Here is a 10,700-nt window from a genome sequence, read left to right as displayed (position 1 = left end):
GGCCATGCTAGGGAGAGATGGAAGATTCCACACTCTCGTGCATTTGATGAAAGCACTTTTGTGCGTGCCACACAGCAATGCATCATCAGAGAGGGTGTTCAGCATGGTTAGAAAAATAGTGACAGAGAATAGAAAGAGGATGGACAATTCAACCCTGGTGACCTTTAGGAAATGTAACCCAGGAGGGTGAAACAATATATGTTTGTGGGAGGGGCAACAAAGCTTAATTTCTAGGATTTATATGACCCCACCACCCACTCTCGCAATGAACATCACCCACGGAGTCGTGCGTCACTGCGTGCGGAATGGCCACCATTAAATTCCCCCCTCATCCTAAATAGCTCCCGAGCAGCAAACGTTACAAGGGTTACAACCCCCGCCTTTCCCCCCAGAACGACGCTGCCTCGCGTGATTCACGATGACGACGGCTGCTCGGGAGGAGCGGGGTGGCGGTTTGTGACGTCACGCGTGTGTGTGGTGGGGGGGATAGGCTGGGAGGGGGCCGGCGATTGCGTGAGGGCGTGCATACGGCGCGAGGACGGCAGCCAAATAACCATGACAACAGAGCGGCAAGGCGCGCGCGGCTGACTGCGTGGATAAAGAAAGAAGGAAAGAGGCGGAATAGGAGAACGGACATCGCTGCTTTCCTGCAGGGGACGACAACAAGACACCGGCTGGTAATAATCTCTCCTCTTCAGCTCCCCTATCCCACTCCTCCCTCCTCTTCCTCTCTCATGCACCGCCGCAGCTGAACCAAAGTCACTTCTTCCATTGTTGTTATTATATCTTGTAATATTTATATCGCTGTTGTAATCTGTCCTGGTCTTGGAAGCTCACTCTTTTTTTCTTTTTACATTTTATTTTACCGCAGTGATGTGCAGAAGCGGGGGGGTGGAGGGGGCGTGTGGTGGTGGTGACCTTCCCTGGATCAGACAGAAAAGGGGGGGTGCGAGGGGGTGTTAGCTGGTAGGCGTATTTTTGTGAATGGAGCTCCATTGTGTCATATTCGGATCGCTGAGCTAAAATTAGCTGCATTTTTTATTTTTATTTTTTTAATTCCCAGACTGCATGATCATTATCATCATCGGAAGGAGATGAGATGATGATGATAGGAGGAAGAAGACGGAATTCTATAAGATGAGGGCCAGCAGCTTCGAGCAGCGCGCCGTGCCCCAGGACGTCATGCACCATTTTTAGTAGAAGCTCTAAAAATAGAATGTGTTGATGATGGTTTGAAGTGGGAGCGGCGTGAGTCTTCTTCCTAGGATGTGGCACCTTTCAGGTAGGGGACGTGTCGGATCGCAGTCTTTGGCACTTAATTCGCTGGTCTTTTATGTGGCGCGGGAGAGTGCCGCCATGGAGGCTAAGACGGGAGAAGGGATCGGTGTTTAAAAGGGCTGCTAAAGTGCTGTGATGCTCGCTTTTCATGAATGAGTGAACGCATGAATGAATGAAAGGATTGTGTCTCCCTCCCTGCATCCCGCTGCCATCCTCACTTTTGACTTCTGCCTCCTAACTTCCACTCCTCTCCATGTCTTCTTCTCAACTCTTCCTTCTCTTCCTGTTTCCTTTCCCCCAGCCATGATTCTCTCGCTGGCCGCGGCGGCAGCCATGACCAGCGGCGGCGGTGACGGCTTCAACTCCTCGTCCGCCCTCGAACTCATCAGCTCGTCCACTTCCTGGGGTCTCTCCGAGGAGCTTTCCAACTCCTCCTCCGAGCCGGCGGTGCAGATGACCCCCGACCTCCAGCCGGCCACCACCGCCGTGGCCGTCCAGGAGGTGAGCCCTTGGGACATCGCGCTGTGTGTGACAGGTACGCTCATATCCTGCGAGAACGCGCTGGTCATCGCAGTGCTCTTCTACACGCCCACGCTGCGAGCGCCCATGTTCGTCCTGATCGGCTCGCTGGCGGTGGCCGACCTCCTGGCCGGTCTGGGCCTCATCCTGAACTTTGTCTTCACCTACTTGGTGGACGGCTCCTTGGAGCTGGTGACTCTTCTGTCCGTGGGACTGTTGATCTCGGCTTTCTCCGCGTCCGTCCTCAACATCCTGGCCATCACGGTGGACCGCTATCTGTCGCTCTACAATGCGCTGACCTACCACACGGAGCGGACGGTCACCTTCACCTACGTGATGGTGGTCTTCATCTGGCTGTCGTGCATCACGCTGGGCCTGCTGCCGGCGCTCGGCTGGAACTGCTTGCGGGACGAGGCCATGTGCAGCATCTGCCGGCCGGTCACCAAAAACAACGCCGTGGCACTGGCCGTCACCTTCTTACTGGTCTTCGCCCTGATGATGCAGCTCTACTTGCAGATCTGCAAGATCGCCTTCCGCCACGCGCAGCAGATCGCCGTGCAGCACCAGTTCGTGGCCATCTCAACCACCAAGGGTGTCTCCACGCTGTCGGCCATCCTGTGTGCCTTCGGGGCATGCTGGCTCCCCTTCGCCATGTACTCCATCGTGGCCGACTCCAGCTACCCCGCGATATATACCTACGCCACTGTGCTGCCCGCCACCTGCTGCTCCGTCATCAACCCCGTCATCTACGCGTTCCGAAACCCGGACATCCAGAAGTCGCTGTGGATGGCGTGCTGCGGTTGCGTCCCGTCCAACATTTCACTGAGACCCCGCGCCTCTAGCGATGTGTAGCACGGCCAAACGCGTCTTTGAGGCGGGGAGGCAAGGAGCGTGGCAGCTGCTCCCCTCGGGGAAGAGGTCAGTGGTAGGACAGCGAGGACAGACGCCGGCTTTGACCTCGCTGGAAAAAACCCGAAGCACCGAGACCTCCTCGAGGCCTACCTCTCAGGAGTAGCATCTCTGTGAAGGTTAAGACGGACCCTGACCTTGCTGGGAAAGTGCTGCATGCTTATGCAATTAGAAGGTTACGGAATGCTCTGGAATTCCAGTGAATGACCTTGGCTATCTTCTATGAGCTAACATGTTCTCTCCTGATGGGGGGGAAACAACGTTGTCCTTTAATCTGATGCAGATACACCTAACTGGGAGGTTATTGATTGGATGTCTTTGTCATCTCCTTTCAAGCACATTATAGAATTTTTTTCCAGAAAAAAAACAACAGCACAATCAGCATTTTCCCAAAGGCAGGCAGATGGAAAGCATCCATCCTAGATATGTGAGCCCCCACCCTTCCTCACAAAGACACCAGCTAGGGTGCACGTCGGGTGTTATGAAACAGCGCGAGGGGGAAAAACGTGGTTGGCTGCGCCGTGACTGCGAAAGCGGCATTCAGAACCAAGGACAGCACCACTGCGGCGGTATGTAGGGGAAGCTTCTATGCTGCGGGGGCGGGGACTGCTGGTAGGAAGGGCGGAGGGATGGAGGATGGGTGGAGAGGCCTGGAAAGTAGGCTAGGCTCTTCTTCCTTAACATCTCCACGATGGCCTTTAGGAAGAGGAATAAGTTTCCCTTTGATTTCTTACGACCTTTATGACGATGGAAAATGCGCTCATCACAGAAAGTTTTACGATGCACATACACTTTAAATTTGAAGGCAGCCCCTCGACTACATTGATTATCCATTAGTTTGAGCTGGGATGAGTACTTCCAAATGCAGCCGTTCACTCATGACCACGTTTCATGTCATGCTCTTAAAATGCATAAAGATACAACTTCCAACATATTACTCTGGAACAGAGAGAAGATTCCCACCTCGGCCGAGGAAATCTCTCATTAGAAGAAATTAAGCAAACTGAAGTAAAATACATTGTGTAGTTTAGAACCATTTTGGGCTAATAACGTCTTTATGATGATATCAATAAGGATGTGGTGATATTGGCTTTGGGAAAATGTTTGCTGGCCACCTTACAAATACAAAATATATCAGGTTGTTAAACAGGGAATCATTTGACGCTTTTTAACCAAATAACGACAACAGTAAGAAACCTAGTGACAAATCTCATCCTAAAAATGTCACTTCAACCACTTTTGTTGAAACTTTGCAATCTTTTGTTTTTTGGTCTCACTTGAACAGGAATAATGTTCATGTGCAATAATGTAATAACAAGTGTTTTGTGTGTGTTTGAAAAGTGAAACAAATTGAGATAGAGAGAACTAGCAAGCATATTTGATATTCTGCAGGACAATCTCATTTTCAATGGTATTGGAATATCGAAGGAGTAAACAAATATGGTGCAAAGCACCACTTTTTTAGTTGAATATGCTGCCACTGTGACTCAAATACTGACATGGGTTTGTGTCATTCTTTTATTTTTTTTGACTAACTGCAAAACCTGTGAGGTGTTAGTGCATTTGTCACATGGTGAAATAGAAAAACATATATTATTTTTAATTCTAAACATATTTATATTCAATCCAGAGAGGCCAACGGGAAGAGCATTTCATGATGAGCATCAATGATGACAAGTTTTGCGTAGCCATCAGCATTCAGACATGTTAGATGGGGCGCACAGTTAAATATATTGTTAACATTTTTAAAGTTACTGTTCTCCACTGTGCTCAATACCAGGGTAGAACGGAATATACGTTAGGTCAGGAAAAAACACAGAGGCTATTTCATTCCTACAAGCCTGTTACACTTAAACAGGAAGCTAACCAGCCTGCTAACTACTCTCAATAAACTAAATCTAAACAGGAAGCTAACCAGCCTGCTAACTGCTCTCAATAAACTAAACCTAAACAGGAAGCGAACTAGCCTGCTAACTGCTCTCAATGAACTACACTTAAACAGGAATCTAACTAGCCTGCTAACTGTTCACAATGAACTACACTTAAACAGGAATCTAACTAGCCTGCTAACTGTTCTCAATGAACTACACTTGAACAGGAAGACTGCTCTCAATGAACTACACTTAAACAGAAAGCTAACCTGCCTACTAACCGCTTTCAATAAAATAAACTTAAACTGGAAGCTAATTGGCCTGATAACTGTTCTCAATGAACTACACTTAAACAGGAATCTAACTAGCCTGCTAACTGTTCACAATGAACTACACTTAAACAGGAATCTAACTAGCCTGCTAACTGTTCTCAGTGAACTACACTTGAACAGGAAGACTGCTCTCAATGAACTACACTTAAACAGGAAGCTAACCAGCCTACTAACCGCTTTCAATAAAATAAACTTAAACTGGAAGCTAACTAGCCTGCTAACTGTTCTCAATGAACTACACTTAAACAGGAAGGTAACTAGCCTGCTAACTGTTCTCAATGAACTACACTTGAACAGGAAGACTGCTCCCAATGAACTACACTTAAACAGGAAGCTAACCAGCCTACTAACCGCTTTCAATAAAATAAACTTAAACTGGAAACTAACTAGCCTGCTAACTGTTCTCAATGAACTACACTTAAAAAGGAAGCTAACCGGCCTACTAACTGTTGTCAGTTAAATAAAAACTTACCCAAGAAGCTAAGTAGCCTGCTAACTGTTCTCAATAAACAACATTTAAACAGGAAGCTAACAAGCCTGCTAACTGTTCTCAATTAACTACATTTAAAAAGGAAGCTAACCGGCTTACTGACTGTTCTCAACAAACTAAACTTAAACAGGAAGCTAACCAGCCTGCTAACTGCTCTCAATTTTAATAAACCTAAACTAGAAGCTAACTAGCCTGCTAACTGTTCTCAACAAACTAAACTTAAACAGGAAGCTAACCAGCCTACTAACAGTTGTCAGTTAAATAAAAACGTATCCAGGAAGCTAACCAGCCTACTAACAGTTGTCAGTTAAATAAAAACGTATCCAGGAAGCTATTTACAGTATTCTTCTCCACTGTTTAAGTTAGCTCGGTGCCACTGAAGGGAACGTGACCAAGAACGATGGCAACGTTCAAATTTGAATCTATTGTCCACCACCAGACGCCCCATCTGGCATGCCTGTCCTGGTTTGTTGTTGTTGTTGTTGTTGTTGTTGTTGTTTTTATTCCAATGAATATTTCTCATCTGTGAATATGACACTAGTCAGCTAAGCATTCCTGTGGTAGAAGTGAAGCGACCAGTCACTGTGTATTAGTGTGTGTGCGTGTGTGTGTGTGTGTGTGTGTGTGTGTGTGTGTGTGTGTGTGTGTTCTTGTATTTCTACCCTTCTTGAGACATCAACAAGGAAAAGTACCGTTCATATGAGGACCGGTGAACAAGTTAAGACATAAATCATGGTCCCAATACAGAAAACCATCGCATCTAATAGAGAATGTCTCATTTGCACCCCCTGGTGGGGAAATCTATTAAATTAGGGTGGTTAGGGGTTTTTCAAATTGACTGTGCACCCTGCCTTCCGCCCGAATGCAGCTGAGATAGGCTCCAGCAACCCCCGCAACCCAGAACGGGACAAGCGGTAGAAAAATGGATGAAGGATGTGTGTCGGTTTTAAAAGTGCTCCCCCTCTGGTCAACATATGAAATAACAAGTCTGTGTAAAAAATTGAAATGCTAATGAAAAATGTTTAATAAATATGTATATAGAGACATACTGCAATAACTTGAAGTAAATAATGAAGATTAAAAACCAATTACAAACAAGAAAATTCAACAAACAAAAAAAGACAGGCATTTTTCGGAGGTCTCAAGAAAGTAGGAAATACAAGAATATGTGTGTGTTTTTGTGGAATCACAGCCAATAATGTAATGTAATGACTCATATTGAAACCAAATCTCACTGTAAACACACACACATTGCGAATGGGGGGGTATGAGGTGAGGACGTGGGGTGATGCTACACAGGATCATTTCTTTGTAGTTTTTTTTAACATATGAACACGTGTGTTATTTTTCTTATGCAAAAGCTGTACAGAAATGTCTATTTTTGTAACGTTTCATCAGGGCATGAGTTGTCAAATATGTCTATTCCTCGTCACTGTTTGTTGTTTTTTTTGATGGATCGGGGGAGACGTTATGCTGAAAAAGTGCCATATTTCCCAAGGTTCTAGTGTCTTACTTTGATTTGCCGACGTAGGCCAGACAGAAGCAATGGAACACAGAGCAGACGGGCACTTGACCTTGCTGCTATTGATCGCTCGGCTCGGCAAAGGAGCCAAAATAGACGGTGATCGATTCTCCGCTTGACATGCAATAGCTGGGCGGGGGGCTTTTTTGGCCGGCACGCTAAACGTCAGCGGTCTTGCGCGTCACGGTCCGCCATCTTTGTCTTAGAGAGCGGGAGGGGGGTGTCTCTTTTCAAAAGACGTCCGCCCGTCTCCTTCATCGTTCCGTACCAATTATTACGTCCTTCCCTCGGCCTGGAAGGCAAGTCGGTCAGGCTAAAAATAGTTAGCCTGGAAGAAGATGACAAGCAGGATGTTTTCCTGAACACTTCTTCCTTGTTCAGTCCTGTGATTTTGAGGGTCTCCCACTTTTTGGAGGGTCGGGGGTCATCGGCAGGGACGTCTGAGATGTATCAGTCCAGAAAAAAAACCATGACAGAGCTAATATGTGGACCGAGTATGGCCTTCATTGAGAAATGTGTTGTTTTATGCATCTGCCAATGTATGTGTGTGTGTGTGTGTGTGTGTGTGTGTGTGTGTGTGTGTGTGTGTGTGTGTGTGTGTGTGTGTGTGTGTGTGTGTGTGTGTGTGTGTGTGTGTGTGAATACTAACTTCCTTCATGATCTCTTGTGTTCATCTTGTGGTTAAAAAAAAGAAAAAGAAAATGCACTTTATGAGAGTTATGCTACACGTTGCACTTGTAAATGTCGAATGTAAAACCTTGAAGAGATTTATTTTTATTATTGTATATAACCAGGGGGTGAAAAAAAAGGACATTTGGAACAACAACAACAAAGAAAAAAAAACACTAAATGGAAATAAAATGAGTCAGATCAGGACCATGAGTGTGTCTTATTTGTGGAGTCGCTGAATGTTATGTGGGACCATGGCCACGGGGCCAAAGGTCCCTTAGTATAGTATTGTTTTAATTATAAGTGTCAATGTTCCCAATAGTGTATTTAAAGTGTGTTAAGTGTTTTTAACTGGGAACATGACATTTTGTGTTACAAGCACTAATTCTTACGGCTCAAGCTCCTGCGGTGCGCTCCGCTGGACAAGCCCAAGTAATCTACAATCAACACACCTGGCGCTGATGAGATCCCCCCCTGTCTTCTTAAGCCAGCGTGTCCTGCGTTCCAGTGCCAGAACGTAGCTGCTTGTATCCGTACAGTAAGCCCTACAGGTCTCTAGCTTTCTTCGCCTATGTGCTTCCTTGGTCTCTGTGTCTCCCCTCCTTTGTGCTCACCGTGTCTTGCCCTGTGTCGTCATCCTCCAGCCTCGCGTCATTCCCTGGTTTCGAGATGTGTGTCTCGTCTCCCCGGATCCCCTTTGGACTCCCTGCTGCCTTCCCGGATCTCGACTTTTACGCCTCCCCCGGACAACGACACCTCGCTCCAGCCCTTGACCACTTGCCTGTCCCCGGACCTCCGAGCAGGCCTCGCCCTTTCTGGACTCTCGCATCTGCCTCAACACGCACCTCCCACACAACACTCAACAGATAATCACTTCACATAGTCACATACCACATATTTGGCTTGATTACACACGTCACACGTGTGCAAATAAAAACGCTGCAAGCGGAACGACGTCCCTGTCTCAGTGCCGTCTCTGTACCGTTACACTAATGTGCACGTTATCTACTTATCACTTTACACTTTTATAAACCCTGCACTTATCCATCAAAATACAAACCCCGTTTCCATATGAGTTGGGAAATTGTGTTAGATGTAAATATAAACGGAATACAATGATTTGCAAATCATTTTCAACCCATATTCAGTTGAATATGCTACAAAGACAACATATTTGATGTTCAAACTGATAAAAAAAATGTTATTTTGCAAATGATCATTAACTTTAGAATTTGATGCCAGCAACACGTCCCACAGGTGAACAGGCAAATTGGGAACAGGTGGGTGCCATGATTGGGTATAAAAGTAGATTCCATGAAATGCTCAGTCATTCACAAACAAGGATGGGGCGAGGGTCACCACTTTGTCAACAAATGCGTGAGCAAATTGTTGAACAATTTAAGAAAAACCTTTCTCAACCAGTTATTGCAAGGAATTTAGGGATTTCACCATCTACGGTTCGTAATATCATCAAAGGGTTCAGAGAATCTGGAGAAATCACTGCACGTAAGCAGCTAAGCCTGTGACCTTCGATCCCTCAGGCTGTACTGCATCAAGCGAAATCAGTGTGTAAAGGATATCACCACATGGGCTCAGGAACACTTCAGAAACCCACTGTCAGTAACTACAGTTGGTCGCTGGGCCTGAGCTCATCTAAGATGGACTGATACAAAGTGGAAAAGTGTTCTGTGGTCTGACGAGTCCACATTTCAAATTGTTTTTGGAAACTGTGGACATTGTGTCCTCAGGACCAAAAAGGAAAAGAACCTTTCAGATTTTTATAGGCGCAAAGTTGAAAAGCCAGCATCTGTGATGGTATGGGGGTGTATTAGTGCCCAAGACATGGGTGCCTTACACATCTGTGAAGGCGCCATTAATGCTGAAAAGTACATACAGGTTTTGGAGCAACATATGTTGCCATCCAAGCAACGTTACCATGGACGCCCCTGCTTATTTCAGCAAGACAATGCCAAGCCACGTGTTACATCAACGTGGCTTCATAGTAAAAGAGTGCGGGTACTAGACTGGCCTGCCTGTAGTCCAGACCTGTCTCCCATTGATAATGTGTGGCGCATTATGAAGCCTAAAATACCACAACGGAGACCCCCGGACTGTTGAACAACTTAAGCTGTACATCAAGCATGAATGGGAAAGAATTCCACCTGAAAAGCTTCAAAAATGTGTCTCCTCAGTTCCCAAACGTTTACTGAGTGTTGTTAAAAGGATAGGCCATGTAACAAAGTGGTGAACATGCCCTTTCCCAACTACTTTGGCACATGTTGCAGCCATGAAATTCTAAGTTAATTATTATTTGCAAAAACAAAGAAAAAGTTTATGAGTTTGAACATCAAATATCTTGTCTTTGTAGTGCATTCAATTGAATATGGGTTGAAAAGGATTTGCAAATCATTGTATTCCGTTTATATTTACATCTAACACAATTTCCCAACTCATATGGAAACGGGGTTTGTAGATCATCCATCACATACATCAACATAACATTAAGGAGTTGAAGCAATTAGTTTTAAGAAATTTTTTATTATAATAAAAAACATTTTCTGTGTTGTCATAGTCTTACTTAGCTATGACAAAAATGTTCATTGATTATGACATTTAAAGTCAACGTGTTGGTATCAGTATTGTGGATACTAGGTCTGCGTTTCCTTGGTATCAAATTGATACCAAAATTCCCAGTGTCGCTCACCCTGAGCAGCGGAGCCTGCAGCTTCCACGGTGGCATCACATGGCCGACACGTGGGGCTTCTCCAAACAATACGACATCAACTCCACCTTTTTTTTGGAGTAACTAAGACCATGTCCACACAAACACAGATTCTTAATAAACGCATACTAATCTCTGCGTTTCGGCCTCTTGTCCACACGCAGACGCATACTTTTGTCTTTAAAAATGCAGACTTTTGCAAACGTTGGCCAAAGTGGAGAGTTCCAAAACTTAGCACAGGGGTGTCCAAAGTGCGGCCCGGGGGCCATTTGCGGCCAGCAGCTAATTGTTTAGCGGCCCGCCACATATTCTGGAAACGCTATTGCAAAAATTAAGAATTAACATTAAAAAAAGTGGAATGAGGTGAAATCTAACGAGGAACAGTTGC

General features: G+C 45.5%; 1 protein-coding gene across 2 annotated transcripts; it reads left to right on the top strand.

Annotated features, from left to right (window-relative positions):
• Positions 1 to 573: 573 nt before the first annotated feature.
• Positions 574 to 7,547, top strand: gpr185b (G protein-coupled receptor 185 b). Of its 2 annotated transcripts, none has more exons than XM_062065916.1 (2): positions 574 to 677; positions 1,580 to 7,547. In XM_062065916.1, exon 2 carries the CDS (start codon positions 1,582 to 1,584, stop codon positions 2,647 to 2,649), a length of 1,068 nt encoding a protein of 355 aa, XP_061921900.1. In that variant the 5' UTR covers positions 574 to 677; positions 1,580 to 1,581; the 3' UTR covers positions 2,650 to 7,547. The 2 variants fall into 2 exon arrangements, with proteins under 2 accessions (XP_061921900.1, XP_061921899.1); XM_062065915.1 differs by lacking the exon at positions 574 to 677 and adding an exon at positions 897 to 1,282.
• The last annotated feature ends 3,153 nt before the right edge of the window (positions 7,548 to 10,700 follow it).

Source organism: Entelurus aequoreus, linkage group LG12 (genome assembly GCF_033978785.1).
Source record: "Entelurus aequoreus isolate RoL-2023_Sb linkage group LG12, RoL_Eaeq_v1.1, whole genome shotgun sequence".
Classification (NCBI taxonomy): domain Eukaryota; kingdom Metazoa; phylum Chordata; class Actinopteri; order Syngnathiformes; family Syngnathidae; genus Entelurus; species Entelurus aequoreus.
This window is presented reverse-complemented; position numbering and strand designations above follow the sequence as displayed.